A 25,788-nucleotide genomic window follows, 5' to 3' on the forward strand; every position below is an offset into this window, starting at 1 on the left:
GTCTGTCTATCTGCCTGTCTGCCTGTCTGTCTGCCTGTCTGCCTGTCTGCCTGCCTGTCTGCCTGCCTGTCTGTCTGTCTGTCTGCCTGCCTGTCTGCCTGTCTGCCTGCCTGTCTGTCTGCCTGCCTGCCTGTCTGCCTGCCTGCCTGTCTGCCTGCCTGCCTGTCTGTCTGTCTGTCTGCCTGTCTGCCTGTCTGCCTGTCTGCCTGTCTGCCTGTCTGTCTGTCTGTCTGCCTGCCTGTCTGTCTGTCTGTGTGTGTGTGTGTGTGAGACTATCCTGTGTGTGTGTGTGTGTGTCTGGGTTTCCGTTAACCGGCAATTACCGGTCTTTGTCCGGTAAATTTTGTTGAAGTCCGACATATTGAAAAGTCGTCGGACATATTGTCCGGTGAAAATAATTCCCTTTGAATACAATTCGCTAAAGTTCACATTCTGATTCCTTCTATTTTAAAAAAGACGAATATATAGGCTATGTATTTCTTTTATTATGATATGATTTGACACCGGCATGATGATGACTCCTAATGTGTAGGCCGGCCTATGCGAAACAGCGCACAGGTGCCACATGGGATTGATGCCAGATGGGATTACAGTTTAACCAGTCTATTACCGCTTAAACACAGTAGCCCATTCGGCGGTAACCCATGCCTATCTGGCAACCCTGCCAACCCGTCCACCATAGTAATACGGTTTCTTGATTTCCCATCTATGGTGCGTTCGTAAACACGCTCTGGAAATCCGATCAGCACTCGCGGAACGCCTCTCGTCCAATCGAACGACTCGGTCGCTCTGTGACATCGAAGCCAGCGTGCGCTCCGGCGCTCTCAGAGCGTGTTTACGAACGCACCCCTAGAAGTTTCTAGCCAGCTAGCTGAAGCTGCTACACACACTAGAGCCATGGCGACCGAACGGCAAGTTAAACAACATACTATAAAAGTGACATTGTTTTACTCATTACTCATACATTTGTTGTCATTCAGTTATACAGTTATGTTCTTCCCATTGTTATACTCCCGAGCTAAACGAAATGCCTTCCCAACCAGCGAGACTTATAGAAATGACGTTGTTTTATTGATTTAAAAAAAAAAGGGTAAAACTGGAAAGAGAAAATAGAAAACTCACATTAATCCCAAACAATTTAACAAACTTCAGTTAACGTAATGTGGAGTCCGTTCATTGATCGATGCTGTCTGTTCAGTTCCCAGTGAGGCGCCCGTTCAGCGCTGGACCCGTTCAGCGCTGGATTTGACGCATGGCATAGCGCGCATCCGTCAAATCATGTTATATTATTATATATTATATAGCTCGCATCTAATCGTATCGGATGAGAAATAGACATTAAATGGCATATATATAGGCCGCTACACAACAGTAATCACCGCGACAAACAGCTATATTAGATTTGGAGAAAAAAAAAATATGATTTTGCAAAAAAAAATTTTTATTATATTTTAATATGATGACCGGAATATATCACGTTTGTCCGGTAAATCGAATTCTTCCCGGACACGATGTCCGACGGCAAATTTTTCTAACGGAAACCCTGGTGTGTGTGTGTGTCTGACTATCCTGTGTGTGTGTGTGTGTGTGTGTGTGTGTGTGTGTGTGTGTGAGCAGGTATGCAGACAGAGCTAAGCAGATCAGGTGTAACGCCCGGGTGAACGAGGACCCGAACGCCCGACTGATCAGAGAGCTGAAGGAGGAGGTGAACCGCCTGAGGGACCTGCTGTTCTCCCAGGGCCTGAGTGAGCTGCTAGGTACTACACACTACCCCTACACCCTACACCCTACACCCTACACACTACCCCTACACCCTACACACTACACCCTACACCCTACACACTACACCCTACACACTACACCCTACACACTACACCCTACACACTACACACTACACACTACACACTACACACTACACACTACACCCTACACCCTACACCCTACACCCTACACCCTACACACTACACCCTACACACTACACACTACACCCTACACACTACCCCTACACACTACCCCTACACCCTACACCCTAGACCCTACACACTACACCCTACACCCTACACCCTACACACTACACCCTACACCCTACACACTACACCCTACACCCTACACCCTACACCCTACACCCTACACACTACACCCTACACCCTACACCCTACACCCTACACCCTACACACTACACACTACACACTACACCCTACACCCTACACACTACACCCTACACACTACACCCTACACACTACACCCTACACACTACACACTACACCCTACACACTACACACTACACACTACACACTACACCCTACACCCTACACCCTACACCCTACACCCTACACACTACACCCTACACACTACACACTACACCCTACACACTACCCCTACACACTACCCCTACACCCTACACCCTAGACCCTACACACTACACCCTACACCCTACACCCTACACACTACACCCTACACCCTACACACTACACCCTACACCCTACACACTACACACTACACCCTGCACACTACCCCTACACCCTACACACTACACACTACACCCTACACACTACACACTACACCCTACACCCTACACCCTACACCCTACACCCTACACACTACCCCTACACACTACCCCTACACCCTACACCCTAGACCCTACACACTACACCCTACACCCTACACCCTACACACTACACCCTACACCCTACACACTACACCCTACACCCTACACCCTACACCCTACACCCTACACCCTACACACTACACCCTACACACTACACACTACACCCTACACACTACACACTACACCCTGCACACTACCCCTACACCCTACACACTACACACTGACACACTACCCCTACACCCTACACCCTACACCCTACACACTACACACTACACACTACACACTACCCCTACACACTACACCCTACACCCTACACCCTACACCCTACACCCTACACCCTACACACTACACCCTACACACTACACCCTACACACTACACCCTACACACTACACCCTACACACTACACACTACACCCTACACACTACACCCTACACACTACACACTACACCCTACACACTACACACTACCCCTACACACTACACCCTACACACTACACACTACACACTACCCCTACACCCTACACACTACACACTACACCCTACACACTACACACTACACCCTACACACTACACACTACCCCCTACACCCTACACACTACACACTACCCCTACACCCTACACACTACACACTACCCCTACACACTACACACTACACACTACCCACTACACCCTACACCCTACACCCTACACCCTACACACTACACACTACACACTACACCCTGCACCCTACACACTACACACTACCCCTACACCCTACACACTACACACTACCCCTACACCCTACACACTACACCCTACACACTACACACTACACCCTACACACTACACCCTACACACTACACCCTACACCCTACACACTACACACTACACACTACCCCTACACCCTACACACTACCCCTACACCCTACACACTACACACTACCCCTACACCCTACACACTACACCCTACACCCTACACACTACACACTACACCCTACACACTACACACTACACCCTACACCCTACACCCTACACACTACACCCTACACACTACAGACTACACACTACACACTACACACTACACACTACCCTACTACACCCTACACCCTACACACTACACACTACACCCTACACACTACACCCTACACACTACACACTACACACTACACCCTACACACTACACCCTACACCCTACACACTACACCCTACACCCTACACCCTACATACTACACACTACACACTACCCCTACACCCTACACCCTACACACTACACACTACACACTACACACTACACCCTACACCCTACACCCTACACCCTACACACTACACACTACCCCTACACCCTACACACTACACACTACCCCTACACCCTACACCCTACACACTACACACTACCCCTACACCCTACATACTACACACTACACCCTACACCCTACACACTACACACTACACACTACCCCTACACCCTACACACTACACACTACCCCTACACCCTACACACTACACACTACCCCTACACACTACCCCTACACACTACACACTACACTCTACACACTACACCCTACACCCTACACCCTACACCCTACACACTACACAACTACACCCTACACACTACACCCTACACACTACACACTACACACTACACACTACACCCTACACCCTACACACTACACACTACACACTACACACTACACACTACACACTACACCCTACACACTACACCCTACACACTACACACTACACACTACACCCTACACACTACACCCTACACACTACACCCTACACACTACACACTACACCCTACACACTACACCCTACACACTACACACTACACACTACACCCTACACCCTACACACTACACCCTACACACTACACACTACACCCTACACACTACACCCTACACACTACACCCTACACCCTACACACTACACACTACACCCTACACACTACACACTACACCCTACACCCTACTCACTACACACTACCCCTACACCCTACACACTACACACTACACCCTACACACTACACCCTACACACTACACACTACACACTACACACTACACCCTACACACTACCACTACACCCTACACACTACACCCTACACCCTACACCCTACACACTACACCCTACACACTACACCCTACATACTACACACTACACCCTACACACTACACCCTACACACTACACCCTACACACTACACACTACACCCTACACCCTACACACTACACCCTGCACCCTACACACTACACCCTACACCCTACACACTACACCCTACACACTACACCCTACACCCTACACACTACACCCTACACACTACACCCTACACCCTACACACTACACCCTACACCCTACACACTACACCCTACACCCTACACCCTACACACTACACCCTACACACTACACACTACACACTACACACTACACACTACACCCTACACACTACACACTACCCCTACACACTACACCCTACACCCTACACACTACACCCTACACACTACACACTACACACTACACACTACACACTACACACTACACACTACACACTACACCCTACACCCTACACACTACACACTACCCCTACACACTACACACTACACCCTACACACTACACCCTACACACTACACACTACACACTACACACTACACACTACACACTACACACTACACCCTACACACTACACACTACCCCTACACACTACACACTACACCCTACACACTACACCCTACACCCTACACACTACACCCTACACACTACACCCTACACCCTACACACTACACACTACACCCTACACCCTACACCCTACACACTACACCCTACACCCTACACACTACACCCTACACACTACACACTACACACTACACACTACACCCTACACCCTACACACTACACACTACCCCTACACACTACACACTACCCCTACACACTACACCCTACACACTACCCCTACACACTACACACTACCCCCTACACCCTACACCCTACACCCTACACCCTACACACTACACACTACACACTACCCCTACACACTACACACTACACCCTACACCACCCTACACACTACACCCTACACACTACACACTACACACTACACACTACACCCTACACCCTACACACTACACCCTACACACTACACCCTACACACTACACCCTACACACTACCCCTACACCCTACACCCTACACCCTACACCCTACACACTACACACTACACACTACCCCTACACACTACACACTACACCCTACACCACCCTACACACTACACCCTACACACTACACACTACACACTACACACTACACCCTACACCCTACACCCTACACACTACACCCTACACACTACACCCTACACACTACACCCTACACACTACCCCTACACCCTACACCCTACACCCTACACCCTACACACTACACACTACACACTACACACTACACCCTACACCCTACACACTACACCCTACACACTACACCCTACACCCTACACACTACACACTACACCCTACACACTACACACTACACCCTACACCCTACTCACTACACACTACCCCTACACCCTACACACTACACACTACACCCTACACACTACACCCTACACACTACACACTACACACTACACACTACACCCTACACACTACCCCTACACCCTACACACTACACCCTACACACTACACCCTACACCCTACACACTACACCCTACACACTACACCCTACATACTACACACTACACCCTACACACTACACCCTACACACTACACCCTACACACTACACACTACACCCTACACCCTACACACTACACCCTGCACCCTACACACTACACCCTACACCCTACACACTACACCCTACACACTACACCCTACACCCTACACACTACACCCTACACACTACACCCTACACCCTACACACTACACCCTACACCCTACACACTACACCCTACACCCTACACCCTACACACTACACCCTACACACTACACACTACACACTACACACTACACACTACACACTACACCCTACACACTACACACTACCCCTACACACTACACCCTACACCCTACACACTACACCCTACACACTACACACTACACACTACACACTACACACTACACACTACACACTACACCCTACACACTACACACTACCCCTACACACTACACACTACACCCTACACACTACACCCTACACACTACACACTACACACTACACACTACACACTACACACTACACCCTACACACTACACACTACCCCTACACACTACACACTACACCCTACACACTACACCCTACACCCTACACACTACACCCTACACACTACACCCTACACCCTACACACTACACACTACACCCTACACCCTACACCCTACACACTACACCCTACACCCTACACACTACACCCTACACACTACACACTACACACTACACACTACACACTACACCCTACACCCTACACACTACACACTACCCCTACACACTACACACTACCCCTACACACTACACCCTACACACTACCCCTACACACTACACACTACCCCCTACACCCTACACCCTACACCCTACACCCTACACACTACACACTACACACTACCCCTACACACTACACACTACACCCTACACCACCCTACACACTACACCCTACACACTACACACTACACACTACACACTACACCCTACACCCTACACACTACACCCTACACACTACACCCTACACACTACACCCTACACACTACCCCTACACCCTACACCCTACACCCTACACCCTACACACTACACACTACACACTACCCCTACACACTACACACTACACCCTACACCACCCTACACACTACACCCTACACACTACACACTACACACTACACACTACACCCTACACCCTACACCCTACACACTACACCCTACACACTACACCCTACACACTACACCCTACACACTACCCCTACACCCTACACCCTACACCCTACACCCTACACCCTACACACTACACACTACACACTACACACTACACCCTACACCCTACACCCTACACACTACACCCTACACCCTACACCCTACACCCTACACACTACACCCTACACCCTACACCCTACACCCTACACACTACACCCTACACCATACGCCCTACACCCTACACACTACACACTACACACTACACACTACACCCTACACCCTACACCCTACACCCTACACACTACACCCTACACCATACGCCCTACGCCCTACACACTACACACTACACACTACACACTACACCCTACACCCTACACCCTACACCCTACACACTACACACTACACCCTACACACTACACACTACACACAGGTCCCCTCACCCTCCCCCCCCCCCGTCTCTGTCTCAGGTTCGGAGGTCAACAACAACAGTCCTGTGGGCGTGTCCACCTCCTCAGCCCCGCCCACCTCCGGCCTGCCAATCACAGCCAACGGGGCCCCGCCCCCTCAGAGCCCCGCCTCCCCCGGCTCCAACCCCCCCTCCGAGGGAGGCTCCACCCCCGACCCGGATCACATGACCCAGGACTTTGCCGAGGGGGAGCTTGTTACCACGGAGACCATCAGCAAGGAGGAGGCTGCAGAGATGCTGGAGGTACAGAGGGCTGTGGTAGTTGTAGTTCTATGGTGCTGTGGTAGTTGTAGTTCTATGGTGTGGTAGTTGTAGTTCTATGGTGTGGTAGTTGTAGTTCTATGGTGCTGTGGTAGTTGTAGTTCTATGCTGTGGTAGTTGTAGTTCTATGGTGTGGTGGTAGTTGTAGTTCTATGGTGTGGTAGTTGTAGTTCTATGCTGTGGTAGTTGTAGTTCTATGCTGTGGTAGTTGTAGTTCTATGGTGCTGTGGTAGTTGTAGTTCTATGGTGTGGTAGTTGTAGTTCTATGGTGCTGTGGTAGTTGTAGTTCTATGGTGCTGTGGTAGTTGTAGTTCTATGGTGCTGTGGTAGTTGTAGTTCTATGGTGCTGTGGTAGTTGTAGTTCTATGGTGCTGTGGTAGTTGTAGTTCTATGGTGTGGTAGTTGTAGTTCTATGGTGCTGTGGTAGTTGTAGTTCTATGGTGTGGTAGTTGTAGTTCTATGGTGCTGTGGTAGTTGTAGTTCTATGGTGCTGTGGTAGTTGTAGTTCTATGGTGCTGTGGTAGTTGTAGTTCTATGGTGCTGTGGTAGTTGTAGTTCTATGCTGTGGTAGTTGTAGTCAGTGTGCGAATTAAATCACGGTGTGCGGGGGAGCCCAGGGATTAAAGCAAAAAAAAAAATCTCCTGACGGAAAAAAAAAATCGGGCCAAATCGGGGCCGGTGGCTTTCCGTGCGCAAAGCGCGCGTGCGATTTTCCGTTCTACGTTCTAATGCTTTGACTTTTCTTTCGAAAAATGTGAATACATTTCCGCGTTGTCGAAAATCAATGACACATCGCTAGTCAACTAACACGGCTTGTTTTGTGAGCCTGCTAACAATGTAAAGTAGTGTTGTAGTTAACTAGGTAACAATGTAAAGTAGTGTTCTAGTTAACTAGGTAACAATGTAAAGTAGTGTTCTAGTTAACTAGGTAGCAGTCCAATCCATTTCGCTGCTGTATTTAGGCTTGACTAGCGAGTTTGTGTTGTGATTCTCAACAACGTAGTTTCACCCTTTTCCATAGTTTTGAATAATAAATGTGTGGACTGACGATGTAGCGCAGACTAACTTATTCTAATAATTATTTAACATCGTTTTATTCTGATAATGATTCCCCCCTCCTCCCAGACTTACAAGGTCACATTATTATTGGATTGGTTGTTTGGTGTCGGGTGAAGTTGGCTAAACATTTAACCTGCTAGCTAGCAAGAGAAACATCATGTCACTCTCCAAAGGTCTAAAGAGGAAAGTTGACGGTGAAAACAGGGCATTTAAAGAGGAATAGACAGCGAACTATGCGTTCATCCTACCTGGTTTCATCAATGCAAAGCCGTTGTGAGAGACTCGCATTTTCCGTGCTCACAATGAATGTTCCCTTCCACCTATTCATAGCTTTCATGTGACGTCACAGCATAGTGGAAACGCCCACCTGACGGGCAAAAGGCACTTTTTGCGGGCAAAACCCACGGGCAAAACCCACTTTTTGCGGGTTAATAACTTTGATTTCCCGTGGGTTAGGAAAATAATTCCAACGTGTCCGGAAAGAGGAGGAGCCAGGGAATCCAAAAGTTTTTGAATGGAGTCGATCCTCCACTCCTATCACAGTGGACACAGCAAGGAGCGAATTAGCGGTAGAACTCCCGAACGCCCGGTTGATCGAGTTTCGTATTAAAAGTATATGTTCTCGGGGTGTCAGCGCGGTGTGTAAGGGCTCAAAATGACCGTATACTGATGGTGAATTTAGAGAAATTAAAACTGTGTTTGTAGCACCTCCATAGCCGGTGTTATTCACGGTCAAAGCCGGTCAAGGAGGCACCCTTTGCGGCTTAATAACTTTGATTCTCCGGGGGTTACGGTAACAATTCCAACGTGTTCGGAAAGAGGAGAAACCAGGGAATCGAAAAGTTTTTGAATGGAGTCGATCCTCCACTCCTATCACCGTGGACACAGCAATGAGCGAATTCCCGGGTAGAAATATCCCCTCGACCCGCTGTCAGCGGGAGTTCCGTCCAGCAGCGGTAGAACTCCCGAACGCCCGGTTGATCGAGTTTCGTATTAAACGTATATGTATACAACAACCTGTAGCGAATACCCTGGCAATCTAACAATTATATTAGAGTGTATAATGCATAAACTGGGCATAGTCATGGTCTTTGCTTGGCTGGCTGGTTGGCTGCATTAACCTGTTGTTGTTACTTGTATGTTCATTACGTTACTTCAAATGAATGCCCCCTAAGTCAAATCCATCAACTGAAGATAACTCGTGAGTTTAGAATGAGAAGGTTCTATCTCCGTTTAGAATGATAAGGTTCTATCTCCGTTTAGAATGATAAGGTTCTATCTCTGTTTAGAATTATAAGGTTCTATCTCCGTTTAGAATGAGAAGGTTCTATCTCCGTTTAGAATGATAAGGTTCTATCTCCGTTTAGAATGATAAGGTTCTATCTCCGTTTAGGGTAGTTCAGAGATATTGAGCGTCAAAGTTTTGACATTCCATTATGTTTTGTGAGATGGAACCTTTGTATTTTATTAACCGTTTGCGTCCACTCGCCATGTTGCTATGATACTTTTTGCCCGTCAGGTTGGTGGTTGCTAGGGAAGAAACCACGTGACTGAAAGCTATGAATACATGCGAGTCGTCCTTTTCGTCAATGAATGTGATAAAGACGCGCTAGAGGAATCGATTGGTGCATAAAAACCTTGAGAACTGCCGGATTAAAGTGACGTCCATAATAATAATAAATAATAATAATACATTAGACTTATAAGGCTTTTCTAGACACTCAAAGACGTCCATATCACCAGATAGCCAACAAATAGTGACCGATGGGAGATTTAATAGCCTAATATTATTTTTCTATTTTTAATGAATGGCTCATTGTAATTATTATCCCTAGTAATGTAGCGTGTTTGCTCTGTCATTAAATGTTTTTCAGGAGCATAGGCTAAGCAGATTCAGCTTTTTTTTTTTTTTGCACCGATTTAGTTGTCAATGTTTTTCATAACATTAAACTGCATTTGCTTTGTTACTGTTCACATGTGTGGTGCAGTCACATTCACATAGCCTATAAGTAAACATTAAGTTTGAATTATTTACTGAGCTGGCGTTACTTTTTTCAAACCACACACCGCATGTCGGCTATTTCAGCACCACGCATTGTCCACCTACTTCTCACTATGAGGGGTTCAGCGTCAGTGCACCCCGCTGCAAGTTACTGTCGCATAGTTGTAGCCAATAAACCCCTATATGTAGGCTATAAAGGCTATTATATATCATTTATATACCTAATACCAACATCAAAATAGATTGTATGCCTCTACAAATCATATTACACAAGGTAAAATCCGTCACAACTTGGAATAACTCCATCGCAATTTAGAATATTTTAGAGCTCCCCCAAAATTTCACAAACCATGTTTCCAGGGGAGCTCATGTTTCCAGGGGAGCTCATGTTCCAGGGGAGCTCATGTTTCCAGGGGAGCTCCCCCTTATTTCGCACCCTGGTTGTAGTTCTATGATGTGGTAGTTGTAGTTCTATGGTGCTGTGGTAGTTGTAGTTCTATGCTGTGGTAGTTGTAGTTCTATGGTGCTGTGGTAGTTGTAGTTCTATGGTGCTGTGGTAGTTGTAGTTCTATGCTGTGGTAGTTGTAGTTCTATGCTGTGGTAGTTGTAGTTCTATGGTGCTGTGGTAGTTGTAGTTCTATGGTGTGGTAGTTGTAGTTCTATGGTGCTGTGGTAGTTGTAGTTCTATGGTGGTGTGGTAGTTGTAGTTCTATGGTGGTGTGGTAGTTGTAGTTCTATGGTGGTGTGGTTAGGGGTGGGACGATTAGAAAATTTCATGTCACGATTATCGTGGGCAAAATAATCGCGATCCACGATATTATGGCGAGAATTAGAATTATTATACATTTTTTTATGCCAATAAAACACACTGTAATCACTTTAACTTAGATTTTGTTGTATTTTTATGACATTTTAAGTCAGTAATTCAAACTCAGATTCTAGTGGCACATCTCTGGCCATAACTCCTTTTCGGCCAATCAGCACCTTTCATTAACGTACCCAAGGAAGTTTAAAGAACGCACTCCCAGTGTTGCCAACTTCCAGAGCCCCTTGGCGACTTAATTAGTCAAAAGCGACCAGCGACAAATCTATCTTCCTTTTCTGGTCATTTGGGGAATTACTGTAAAGCATCTAACATATCCTGTATTCCACGGTTCACGTTACAACCGAGCTCAGGAGAGACGAGTAGGGATACAGTCTAAGGCGAGCAAGGGTTGCCGTCTCCTCTCTCCCTCAACACTCACTCCCGCGGCCAGTCTGTTAGCAGCCGCGGGGAGCGTGCCGTTGTTCCCCAGGTCCTCACGGGGGGTTCGGGCAAAGTTCGGGAAATAACGGACGGTTGTCATACAGTATGGATGTTACGTGCCTAATGCCTTTGATGCGCACACTTACTACTTGCCGCTTTCATAATTGTATTTAGCCTATATAGCACAAGTCATGCATTGCATGTAACCTCAAGTGCTGAACAGTATTAAGTAAACCACAATATATTTGCTAAAGCTTAGGGGCGACCGTGCCTTTTGCAGCCATAGACTGTCATTGCTGGTTAATAACAAGGTAGGCAAATGACAGTATCCCGTCTAAAGTTTTTCACCAGCCATGGTGAGAAGGCTAGCATACGTTACCTAGTGACTGACTGACAAGGCTGACTTGACAGTAACCTTACCCATGCAGGCTGAACAATAGCGCGAGACAAGTTCTGTGAGGATATTCGTGCGCGGATCATGTGAGGAAACACAATTATATTACAGTAACAGTCGCTAACTTGACTGCAAAAGTAATGTAGCCTAGACTGAAAAATAGCACCAGACATTTGTTAAACACAGTTTATTCATAACATACGATAATGACGATTATTTAAATAATTTAAATTCTCCACGATTAAGTTATCGCGGGTGTTTTTATCGTGATTAACCATAAAAACGATAATCGTCCCATCCCTAGGTGTGGTAGTTGTAGTTCTATGGTGTGGTAGTTGTAGTTCTATGGTGTGGTAGTTGTAGTTCTATGGTGGTGTGGTAGTTGTTGTTCTATGGTGGTGTGGTAGTTGTAGTTCTGTGGTGGTTGTCATGGTAACATTGTGTGGTGTTGTCTAGGAGACGGAGAAGATCATCGCTGAACTAAACGAGACCTGGGAGGAGAAACTACGCAAGACGGAGTCCATCCGCCTGGACAGGTGAGGTCACATGACTAACCCCTCCCCCTACCCCTATATACCCCCCTAACCCTACCCCTATATACCCCCCTAACTCTACCCCTATATACCCCCCTAACTCTACCCCTATATACCCCCCTAACCCTACCCCTATATACCCCCCTAACCCTACCCCTATATACCCCCCTAACTCTACCCCTATATACCCCCCTAACCCTACCCCTATATACCCCCCTAACCCTACCCCTATATACCCCTATATACCCTCCTAACTCTACCCCTATATACCCCCCTAACCCTACCCCTATATACCCCTATATACCCCCCTAACTCTACCCCTATATACCCCCCTAACTCTACCCCTATATACCCCTATATACCCCCCTAACTCTACCCCTATATACCCCCCTAACTCTACCCCTATATACCCCCCTAACCCTACCCCTATATACCCCCCTAACCCTACCCCTATATACCCCCCTAACCCTACCCCTATATACCCCCCTAACCCTACCCCTATATACCCCTATATACCCCTATATACCCTCCTAACTCTACCCCTATATACCCCCCTAACCCTACCCCTATATACCCCTATATACCCCCCTAACTCTACCCCTATATACCCCCCTAACTCTACCCCTATATACCCCCCTAACTCTACCCCCCTAACTCTACCCCTATATACCCCCCTAACCCTACCCCTATATACCCCTATATACCCCCCTAACTCTACCCCTATATACCCCTATATACCCCCCTAACCCTACCCCTATATACCCCTATATACCCCCCTAACTCTACCCCTATATCAGTGTTTCCTCTACATGCATTTATTGGTGGCGGGCCGCCACGAATGAATTTCCTCCGCCACGAATTGATTCAGTCCACACAAAAAAACCAAAAAAAAAGTTCTCCCAAAAAAAAAAAAAAAAATATATATGAACATTTTAGCTGATTAAAATATATCTGATCCTAGATCAGCGCTATAATGGATGTTGACTAAAAGTGCACCTAAATCCACGCCCATCTCTCTCTAACCGCTGATCCAAAATCAGATTAATGACATTCAGTTGACAACGTGACACAAGGGCTCCTGATTGGTCTAAATGTGAACTGTGGTATTATTGTTATTGTGTACAGGCCACCGTAGTGACATCAGGGGGGTATTCCATCAACATCGCTAAAGGGAAAATCCAGGTTTAGTCTGATAAATCTCGCGAGAGTTCTTAAAAATATCCAGGCATATTCTGATAGGTCTCGCGAGAGTTATCAAAAATAAGCCAGGATTTTCCTTTAGCGACGTTGATGGAATACCCCCCAGGTCAGGTGGGCAGGTTACGACGAGACAACAAGAGACCGGTATTGTAGAGCTTACAGAGCGAGTTAAAATAAAGACACTTACATTGAAATACAGAAGGACTCACGTGTATGTTTAATAGAATAACACGACATGGTGTCAGAAGTCCTGTAAGTGAGTGTTAAGAGTTAGATCGGCCGACAAGTGTCATTTGAGCTCGTGACGGTGAGAAGGGAGAAGAAAAGATGGATGCTAATGCTAACGCGGGAGCAGCTGCAGTCCAGAGAACGGCGCCAGTTTCAAGTGCTACGTTAGCAGACATTAGCAAGTCAAAAAACGATTCTTATGTGCCGTCACTTTAGCAACGACACAGTATTGTCAAGGGGAAAAGATACGCCGTCATTTGATACGCCGCCTACGACTACCATCTCTCTGCACTACAGTAAACAGTTAATCAGTAACGTTAGCCGCTTTTGTGCTCATGTAGGCCTACTTCGTATTATATTATAGCTGATGATCTTTGTGTGTGTGTATGTGACTGTCAGTCACAAGTTTATATTCTGTATATTCATTTATTTTTTTTGGGCCATCCTCTAGTTTTGGCTGTGATTAGAAAAATAAAATAAAAAATCGTTGTTTTGAGCGCGCGTGCGCGTTTCATGCGCGTGCACGCGGAAAGATCGCGCGCGCCGCGCGCGCGGTCACGGCAATCCGCCACCATTGTAACAATTCCTGGAGGAAACACTGCTATATACCCCTATATACCCCCCTAACCCTACCCCTATATACCCCTATATACCCCCCTAACTCTACCCCTATATACCCCCCTAACTCTACCCCTATATACCCCTATATACCCCCCTAACTCTACCCCTATATACCCCCCTAACTACCCCTATATACCCCCCTAACTCTACCCCTATATACCCCCCTAACTCTACCCCTATATACCCCCCTAACTCTACCCCTATATACCCCCCTAACTCTACCCCTATATACCCCTATATACCCCCCTAACCCTACCCCTATATACCCCTATATACCCCCCTAACTCTACCCCTATATACCCCCCTAACTCTACCCCTATATACCCCTATATACCCCCCTAACTCTACCCCTATATACCCCCCTAACTACCCCTATATACCCCCCTAACTCTACCCCTATATACCCCTATATACCCCCCTAACTCTACCCCTATATACCCCTATATACCCCCCTAACTCTACCCCTATATACCCCCCTAACTCTACCCCTATATACCCCTATATACCCCCCTAACACTACCCCTATATACCCCTATATACCCCCCTAACTCTACCCCTATATACCCTATATCTATATATCTATATATCTATGAAGAACATCCCTTCAGTTAACTAACCCTCTCTGTCTCTCTCTCTCTCTCTCTCTCCATGTCTCTCTCTCTCCCTGTCTCTCTCTCTCTCTGTCTCCCTCTCTCTCTCTCTCTCTCTCTCTCTCTCTCTCTCTCTCTCTCTCTCTCTCTCTCTCTCTCTCTCTCTCTCAGAGAGTCATTGTTAGCAGAGATGGGGGTGTCTATCAAAGAGGATGGAGGAACAGTGGGGGTCTTCTCTCCCAAAGGGGTAACTACTACACACACACACACACTCTGTGATTTCAGAGGGTGTCATCACCATATTCAGGCCTGCCGTAACGCTGTACAAGCACTCCACTGTAAAGCCTAGCATGTTCAGTCTGTAAAGCCTAGCATGTTCAGACTGTAAAGCCTAGCATGTTCAGTCTGTAAAGCCCAGCATGTTCAGTCTGTAAAGCCTAGCATGTTCAGTCTGTAAAGCCTAGCATGTTCAGTCTGTAAAGCCTAGCATGTTCAGTCTGTAAAGCCTAGCATGTTCAGTCTGTAAAGCCTAGCATGTTCAGTCTGTAAAGCCTAGCATGTTCAGTCTGTAAAGCCTAGCATGTTCAGTCTGTAAAGCCTAGCATGTTCAGTCTGTAAAGCCTAGCATGTTCAGTCTGTAAAGCCTAGCATGTTCAGACTGTGTAGTGACGATTCAGAAGTGAATATTTCATCAAACACCCCTGATGTTGTAATCGTCAATGAAAATCACAGAGAGGTGCTCATTCTAGAAGTTGGCTGCACCTTTGACCACAGCCTAGAGGAAGCCTTTTCAACCAAGACCTTGAGTGTGTGTGTCTGTGTGTGTGTGTGTGTGTGTGTGTGTGTGTGTGTCTGTGTGTGTGTGTGTGTGTGTGTCTGTGTGTGCGTGTTTCAGACGCCCCACCTGGTGAACCTGAACGAGGACCCTCTGATGTCCGAGTGTCTGCTGTACTACATCAAAGAGGGCGTGACCAGGTGAGGGTGAGGGTTAGGGTCATGTCTACTACATCAAAGAGAGCGTGGCCAGGTGAGATTAACATTTGTGGTTTTCTCATGTTGCTTGTTACTGTCTTGCCGATGATTCGCAAGGCATTCTGGGAGATTTTAACCCTCGGTTTGGAGGAGTAGCCCTACCCCTCCACCCTACCCCCCTCTCTCTGTCTCTCTCTGTCTCTCTCTCTCCCTCTCTCTCTCTCTCTCTCTCTCTCTCTCTCTTTTTACTGGAGAAACTGAGTAAAAACATCAGAAGGATACGACCATTCCTTACCAGAGAGGCAGCGCAACTCTTGACCCAGGCACTGGTCATCTCCCGCCTGGACTACTGCAATGTACTACTTTTTTTCAAAGTAGGTGACAAAGTCATCGGCGGACAGGGAGGAAGGAGGAGGGGGAGGAGGTGGATTAAGGAGTGAAGAGAAAGTGGAGAACAGTTTTCTAGGATTGGAGGCAGAAGAATGTATTTTGGAATGATAGTAGGATGCTTTAGCAGCTGATGCTGAGGAGGCGTAGTTGGCAAGGAGAGAGTGATAGAGGTTAAGGTCATCAGAAAGGCCAGTTTTTCTCCATTTCCTCTCAGCTGCTCTGAGCTCTAGTCTACAAGCATGTAGCGTTTCAGAGAGCCAGGGAGCTCGAGGAGAGGATCGAGCTGGCTCTAAGGTTAGTGGACAGAGGGTGTCGAAGGATGAGGTGAGAGCGGACAGGAGGGTTGAGGATGCCGCATCAGTGGATAGAAGGGAGAAGGATTCAACAGAGGGTAGGGAGGATAGGACAGAAGAAGAGAGGGTGATGGGGGACAGGGTACGTAGGTTACGACGAGAGGGTCTTAAGTGGTTGGAGGCTGAGAGGGAAGAAAAGAAGGATATAAAGTGGTGATCAGAAACTGGAAGAGGGGTAACAGTAAGGTTGGAAGTGTGGGAAGATCTGGTGAAGACAAGGTCGAGCTGATTGCCTGCCTTATGAGTCGGAGGAGAGGGGGACAGGGTAAAGCCGAAGGAGAGGAGAAGGTCAAGTACTCCAGATGAGAGAAGCTTCTCAGATTGGAAATTGAAGTCACCTAGTAGTACGAGCGGAGTGCCATCATCAGGGAAGGAGCTGAGAAGGCCATCCATCTCGCCTAGGAAGTCACCGAGTTGGCCTGGGGGGCGATAGATGACAACAATGTGGATTTTGACCGGGGAGGAGACAAAAGCAGCATGAAATTCAAAGGAGGATGTAGACAAGTGTGCCAGGGGAAGGACAGTATGTGACCACTTGGGCGAGATGAGGAGTCCTGTGCCTCCCCCTCGACCAGAGGGTCTAGGGGAATGAGAAAAGGAGTAGGCACCAGAAAGGGCTGCTGGTGTAGCTGTGTTTTCTGGTGTGATCCAGGTTTCAGTGAGAGCAAGGAAATTGAGGGCCATAAGAGATGCATAAGCTGAGACTGGCAATTCCAGAGACCGCCTGCGGCGATAAAGTCATGGTCAGTAGAAAGAGGTGGGTAGATGAGATTGGAAGGGTTGCGAGGGGGGATGTAGCATCTAGGTGTCCTCCTGAGTGTCAGAAGAACAGGGATAGGGAGAAAGCACATTGTGATAAAAGTCTGTAGAGGGGAAGAGGGCTAAAGAACCAACAGAACTAGGAGTAGCTAAGCGCACTCAGTAGACCGGAGTGACTAGAGAAGACAGCAACACTACAAACAACTGGAAGAGAAGGTACTAAGTACCCTGGCTTCCTCTCAGGCCTTCCTCGATGGACTCCCACAGATAGACTCCCTTGTCAATAAAATCCACTACTAGAAGTCTACTTACTCAGAATGTAGAGAGATGAGTCCACTGCTTAGGTTTCAAAATGTCTCTCTCTGTCTCTCTCTCTGTCTGTCTCTCTCTGTCTCTGTCTGTCTCTCTCTGTCTCTCTCTCTCTCTGTCTGTCTCTCTCTGTCTCTCTCTCTCTGTCTGTCTCTCTCTCTCTCTCTCTCTGTCTCTCTCTCTCTGTCTGTCTCTCTCTGTCTTTCTCCCTCTCTCTCTCTCTCTCTCTGTCTCTCTCTGTCTCTCTCAATTCAATTCAATTCAATTCAACAGGCTTTATTGGCATGACGTTTTACAAGTGTTGCCAAAGCACAATCACAGATATGACGAACAACAACATAACAACATAATATCAATGACATGAAAAAATAAATAAAAATAATATAAATAAAATAAAGCAGGTGGTGCAGAGAATAAAACATGGCATACTGTATGTATGTCCTACTGGTTGTCCCTTTTCTTGTGACAGGAATTGACATATTTTGCAGCCAAAACTGCACATTCTTTCTGTTCCCCCAGAAGGGCTGGTAATCTTTCCCTTTCTGTCATACTTCGGAATTCTGGGAAATTAGTTTCAAATTTTGGGAAGAACTCCTCTCTAATATTTGTGTAGTTTTTACATTGTGTTAAGAAGTGTAACTCTGTCTCTGTAGCTCCGTCATCACAGTGACAGCACAGCCTCTCCTCTCTGGGCAGCCAGGTTTGTCTGTGTCTGCCCTTCTCTATTGCCAGACTATGATCGCTCAGTCTGTACATTGTCAAAGTCTTTCTCAGGTTTTTATCAGTTACTGTGGTTAGGTAGTCTGCCACAGTATACTGTCTGTTTAGAGCCAAATATGTTTCTAGTTTGTGTTGTGATTGTGTGAGTTCGTTCCAATATGTGATGTATTTATCTTTTTCTTTAGTTATAATTTGGTTAGGTCTAATCTTCTGAGTGATAGTGTAGCTGCACTGAGGCTGTCTGGGGTTTGTGATGTCAGAAGGTGAGAGGTCAGCTAGTTTCAGAACCAGCTGACTGAGGGGGCTCCTTTGGATGTTCAACTCTTGACAGGCAAGGGCTTTATAATGGTAACAGGCAGGGTCACTCTTTTTAATATGGCTCCAGAATTTAATAGATCTTTTCTGTATATTTAGCAGTAAAGGATATTGGCCTAATTCAGCCCTGCATGCAGAGTTTGGGCATTTTCTTTGTACCCTGATAATAGTTTTGCAGAACTCTGCATGCAGGATCTCAACTGGGTTTTTGTCCCATTTTGCCCAATCACTTTGTAATAAGGGACCCCATACCTCACTGCCATACAATGCAATTGATTCTATAACTGATTTAAATATTTTGAGCCATGTCCTAATTGGAATTTGGATTTGAATTGAACGCTTGATGGCATAAAAAGCCCTTTTTGCCTTGTCTTTGAGTTCCTTCACAGCTGCACAGAAATTCCCAGTGGAAGTAATTTGTAAACCTAGGTATGTATAGGTATTTGTCCGTTCTATTTGGGTCCCACCTATTTTGAACACTGGTTGATTCTTCTGTAACCGTGATCGCTTTTGGAAGGTCATAATTTTGGTCTTCTTCATATTTACTGTCAGGGCCCAAGTCTGACAGTACTGATGAAGAATGTTCAGGCTTTGCTGAAGACCTTCTTTAGTTGGGGACAGTATGACTAGGTCGTCTGCATAAAAGAGACATTTAATGTCTGTGTCAGTAAGGGTGAGACCAGGTGCTGGTGATTGTTCTAATAACCGTGCCAGTTCATTAATATATATATTGAAGAGGGTGGGGCTGAGGTTACATCCTTGCTTCACCCCTCTCCCTTGCGGGAAGAAGTCTGTGTGTTTATCACCAATTTTAACAGCCAATTTATTATTTTCATATATTGATTTAATGACATCATATGACTTTCCCCCTATTCCACTTTCTATTAATTTAAAAAGTAAACCTTCATGCCAAACTGAGTCGAAAGCTTTCTGAAAATCGACAAAGCATGCATGAATTGTTCCTTTGTTTTGATTTGTGTATTTATCTATTAGTGTGTGTAGGGTGAAAATGTGGTCAGATGTTCTATAATTTGGGAGGAATCCAATTTGACTTTTGCACAAGACATTGTGCTCTGTGAGGAAATATATAATTCTTGAATTTAGAATGCTGCCAAATAACTTCCCTAGGTTACTACCTACACAGATACCTCTGTAGTTGTTTGGATCAAATTTGTCTCCATTCTTGAAAATGGGTGTAATCAGCCCCTCACTCCAGCTTTCAGGGAAATGACCCACACTCAGTACCAAGTTGAATACCTTTAGAATGGCCAATTTACATTTTCTATTGGTATATTTTATCATCTCGTTTAAGATGCCATCAGGCCCACATGCTTTTTTGTTCTGCAGAACCTTTAGTTTGTCTTCCAATTCTAATTCAGTGATTGGGAAATCCAGTGGGGTCTGATAGTCCTTAATAACTCTTTCAAAGGTTTTCAATTTATCTGAGATCTGCTCTTGGGCTTCATTCTTTGTAGGTTTTCTATAAAGATCCCCAAAATGTGTTTTCCATGTATCACCATTTTGAATTGATTGTTCATTTTTATGTTTCTTGGTAAATAAGTTCCAGTTTTCCCAGAATTTATTTGATCCCAGAGACTCTTCAATTAATTCTAGTTGGTTTTGTAAATATTGGTCTTTTTTTGTTCTCAGTGTTTTTTTATATTGCTTTAAAGTGTCACAGTAACTAAGGCGTAACTCCTGACTCTCTGGATTCCTGTGTTTTTGGTTGGAGATATTTCTTAGTGTCTTCCTAATGGATTTACAGTCTAAATCAAACCACCTTTCCCTGTTTGTTTTCTTTTGTTGTTTTGTTTTGCATTTTAAGTTTGAGGATGAGGCCAAATGATCAAATATGTGGTTAATGTGTGCCAGACAGCACTCTACACCTTCAGTATTCTGAGGGTAAGTCTGGGACAAGAAGGAGTCTAGAAGAGACTGTGTTGACTCACTGACCATAGCATTCTGGTACTGCTCCGGACTGTTTGGGGCCCATCTGTATTTCCTCTTTATGTTATACAGATTACAGGACTGAGAACATATATTACCTGTGTCTGCCCTTTTTAGATATAAAGTGATCTGGGAGTGATCTGATAGAGGTGATTGTTCTTTTACTGTGAAGGCTCTCAAAGAGTTTAGGTCTAAATCTGTTATAGCATAGTCAACGGTGCTGCTTCCAAGTCTTGAACAATACGTATACCGTCCAAAAGAATCCCCTCGCAGCCTTCCATTGACAATGTACAGGCCCAACGCTCTACAAATCTGCAGCACTTGTTTTCCACTCTTGTTTGTGATTTTATCATAGTTATTCCTGTTGGTAAGGTTAGGAAAAAGAAGGTTATCTCCAGTGATGTAACTGTCACCTTCAGTACTAGTAAAGTCTACCTCCTCACCAGTCCTAGAATTTAGATCTCCCATGATCAGCACAGATCCCTGGGCCTGGAAATGACTGATCTCTTCTTCTATGATGGAGAAAATCTCCTCACTGAAATATGGAGACTCTATTGGGGGATTATAAATTGCGCATAGAAAAATGCTTTTCTCGCTGGAAATTATATCTTTTTGTATTTTTAACCAAATGTGATTTTTCCCTTTCTTCTTTATTTCTATAGAGTCAGCTAGTTGTGACTTATACCAGATCAACATCCCCCCAGAGTCTCTGCCCTGGGTGACTCCATTTAGTTTAGTTGATGGGACTATAATCTCTCTATAGTTAGGAGGGCACCCAGTAGGGACATCTCCTTTGCACCAAGTCTCCTGCAAAATAACAATATCAACACCAGTAACCTTGTCTAAAAATTCAAGATTTCTGCTTTTTAAACCAAATAAATAAGAATTTAAACCCTGAATATTCCAAACTGATATGCTAAACGATTGTATCATTGACACTGTAACAAATTGACATTTTAAGTTGAGAAGAAAGAAGTAACAGTTTAGAACATGACATATTTACAATGTAACTTGGCATGTAGCCTAGATATGTGTTTTTTTTTTTTTTTTTTTTACTTCATGAACAAGCATTACCTGCTTAATGACCACTGCCGCTGGTTGTGGCCCATTAGATGAGAGCATAAAGTGCTCAGCATGTCCTGGATGGTTCTCAGTTCGCTGTGGGCGGGGCCTGCTGCTCCTCGGACCACATCAGCATAGGACAGTCCGCCTGGCTGCTGCTGCTGCTGCTGCTGCTGCTGCTGTGGAGGTGGTGGTACGACATGTCTTGGAGGTGGTGAGGTCCTGGGTCTGGGTGCAGACTGGTTTTCATCCATACGACTGATGTTGTCCTGACGTCTGTGCTGTGGTGGTGGTTGTAGGTGCTGCTGCTTGGGCCTGTGTTGGAAGGCTCTCCTCGGCATGCTGTTGGCTGGTCTCTCTGTTGTTTGAGTGTTCGAGACTCCCATGTTGCTCCTCCTGTTGGGTGTTGATCGTCGATTTAGTGTGACATCTTTCAGTGTCTTGGTAAACAGTGGAACTGCTTCTTTGTGGAGGTGAACCGGGTCATAAAGATCGTCCACCGTTATATAGGGGTAGTGGGCAACGTGGACATTTGGCCACATTTCACAGTCTCTGGAGATGCTGACATTCACTTTTTGTATCATCTGTGGGTGGAAATCCTTCCTTGGTAACAGGGTGGACATCACTATCTTAGAGTTGGGGAAGGTGTGACATGCCTTCTCGGCGACAGCTCTAAGAGACAGGGCCACTCTCTCCTGTTGCGCTCTAAGGTCATTCGTACCTGTGTGGATTAGGATATGGCTTGGGGATCCAAGGCGAGTCTCAGATAGCATACCCATTGCTGCCTCTGTGTTTGGACAGCGGAACTTTACCACATTGTGCCTGGGGAAAAGCCTTTTCTCATCAATGAATTTTCCATTTGAATCGATTAGTATCACAATGTCTACTTTTGCAGTGGGGCCGTCTGGTCTGATGGGCCCATCTGGCTGTGTGTGGCTACTGGACTCTTCTCTCTCTGGTAGAGAGAGGTTATCTGGTCTGATGGGCCCATCTGGCTGTGTTTGGCTACTGGACTCTTCTCTCTCTGGTAGAGAGACGTTATCATCCTGCTGTCGGTCATGGGTGCTCACTGCTGTGTGTGGACTATGGTCAGTCCTGTGTGGTTCAGACTCAGTGAGAGAAGTCATTCGTTCCTTCAGACCGTCCAGTGTTCTGTCCCTCTCCTTAAGTTCTTCTGCCAGAGCAACAAGTTGAACATTATGGCTCTCTTTCTCCAGCTGTAGTTCTCCCAGATGGTCTTTCAGAGCGGCTATTTCTCTTCTGTGGTTGTCACTCTCATGATTTAGCTCTTTCACCTGTTCTGACAGTGCAGTGAGCTCTCTCCTCTGGCTCTCTTTCTCTTCTCTCTGTCTCTCTAGCTGTTCTTTCAGAGTGAACAGATCTTTGTTGTGCTGTTCTCTGTTTTGCGTTAATTGTTTTTTCCAGGTTGCATGTACACTTTCTTGCTCTTTTCTCGTTTGTTCCATTTCCTCTTGTTGTAAGAGTCCAGCTGAGTCTTTATCTTTATGATTCTGCTTCAGGACCATTTCTTTGAGCTGCACCAGTTCTATTTCTAACTGCGTGAAGTGTTCCTTAAGTTCTGTGATGGAGGTCTGATGTGGAGGGCTCAGGGTCTGCTCTGTGTCATCAGGGTGCTCCTCCTCATTTGGTGTGCTGTCTGTGTTACTGGCACATGGCTGGAGTTCCCTAGGGGAGGTGTCTTCACTCTCAACCATAGATTTATGTGCCTGGAAACTGTTCTGGAAAGTTTTGAAGTGCCCCTGCACCATGACTTTACCACTTTTATAAACATTGACAGTTGTCATGATGCCGTCAGAGTCCTCTGGGTCCCTGATCTTTAACTGCCAGCATTCCTTGTTGCCTTTTTTTACCACTGAAGGGTGATGGTTGATAATGGCTCTGTGCCAGCTTTCAGGTCTGTCAGTATAGAAGATGAGATTGCAAATTACTCCATTTTTAAAAAGATCAGCAAAGAGGGTTTCTGGTTGCCTCTTAAGAAGCTCCATTTTGAACGTGCCTCTCTCTGTGTCATTTTTTATTTCTGGTGGGTAGTGTATGTTAATTATATCACTCATGTTCTGCTCTGGACATGTGAAACAAAGAGCCTGCTTTCCAACTGCTACTGTTAGCACCCACTGTTAGCTGTCACTCTTATCTTACAATTATTTCAGCTGCAACTATTAGCTTCCAAAGTCCACAGTTAGTTTCATATAGTTTCAACTGTTATTGTTAGCACTCCTTGTTAGCTTCCAATTGTCACACTTAGCTGCTTCTGGGTCCGCTGTTAGCTGTTAGCATCCACTGTTATCTTCGGTTAGCTGGTAGCATCCACTGTTATCCAAAGTCCGCAGTTAGCTGTTAGCATCCACTGTTAGCCCTCAAAGTCCACAGTTAGCTGGTAGCATCCACTGTTATCTTCAGTTAGCTGGTAGCATCCACTGTTATCCAAAGTCCACAGTTAGCTGCTAGCATCCAATGTTAGCTTCAAGGTCCGTTTTTTGTTAAACTGCAGCTGCTAGCATCCACTTTTTTTTCTTTCTCTTTTTTTTTTCTCTCTCTCTTTCTGTTGAGCTTGTCTTTACATTGTTCTAACTTTTACTTAATTCTTCTCAACTCAAAATGACAAAATAAGTACAAATCTAGGAGCTCATGTAGAACATGTCTCTCTCTCTCTCTCTCTCTCTCTGTCTCTCTCTCTCTGTCTCTCTGTCTCTCTCTCTGTCTCTCTCTGTCTCTCTCTCTCTGTCTCTCTCTCTCTGTCTCTCTCTCTCTGTCTCTCTCTCTGTCTCTCTCTGTCTCTCTCTCTCTGTCTCTCTCTCTGTCTGTCTCTCTCTGTCTCTCTCCCTCTCTCTCTCTCTCTCTCTCTCTCTGTCTCTCTCTCTGTCTCTCTCTGTCTCTC

The 25,788-nt window shown here is 45.9% G+C and overlaps 1 protein-coding gene across 1 annotated transcript in view; it reads left to right on the plus strand.

Annotated features, from left to right (window-relative positions):
- The window catches only part of LOC308169565 (kinesin-like protein KIF1C), a 66,216-nt gene that overhangs the window by 24,928 nt on the left and 15,500 nt on the right, over positions 1 to 25,788 (plus strand). Inside the window, exons 12-18 of the mRNA XM_080544247.1 lie at positions 1,618 to 1,757; positions 7,930 to 8,171; positions 13,347 to 13,426; positions 16,234 to 16,309; positions 16,958 to 17,037; positions 24,197 to 24,200; positions 24,315 to 24,321. Coding sequence (XP_080400373.1) covers positions 1,618 to 1,757; positions 7,930 to 8,171; positions 13,347 to 13,426; positions 16,234 to 16,309; positions 16,958 to 17,037; positions 24,197 to 24,200; positions 24,315 to 24,321 — 629 coding nt within the window. The remainder of the gene's footprint in view (positions 1 to 1,617; positions 1,758 to 7,929; positions 8,172 to 13,346; positions 13,427 to 16,233; positions 16,310 to 16,957; positions 17,038 to 24,196; positions 24,201 to 24,314; positions 24,322 to 25,788) is intronic.

Source organism: Nansenia antarctica (assembly GCF_963989245.1).
Source record: "Nansenia antarctica genome assembly, chromosome: 13".
Taxonomy (NCBI): domain Eukaryota; kingdom Metazoa; phylum Chordata; class Actinopteri; order Argentiniformes; family Microstomatidae; genus Nansenia; species Nansenia antarctica.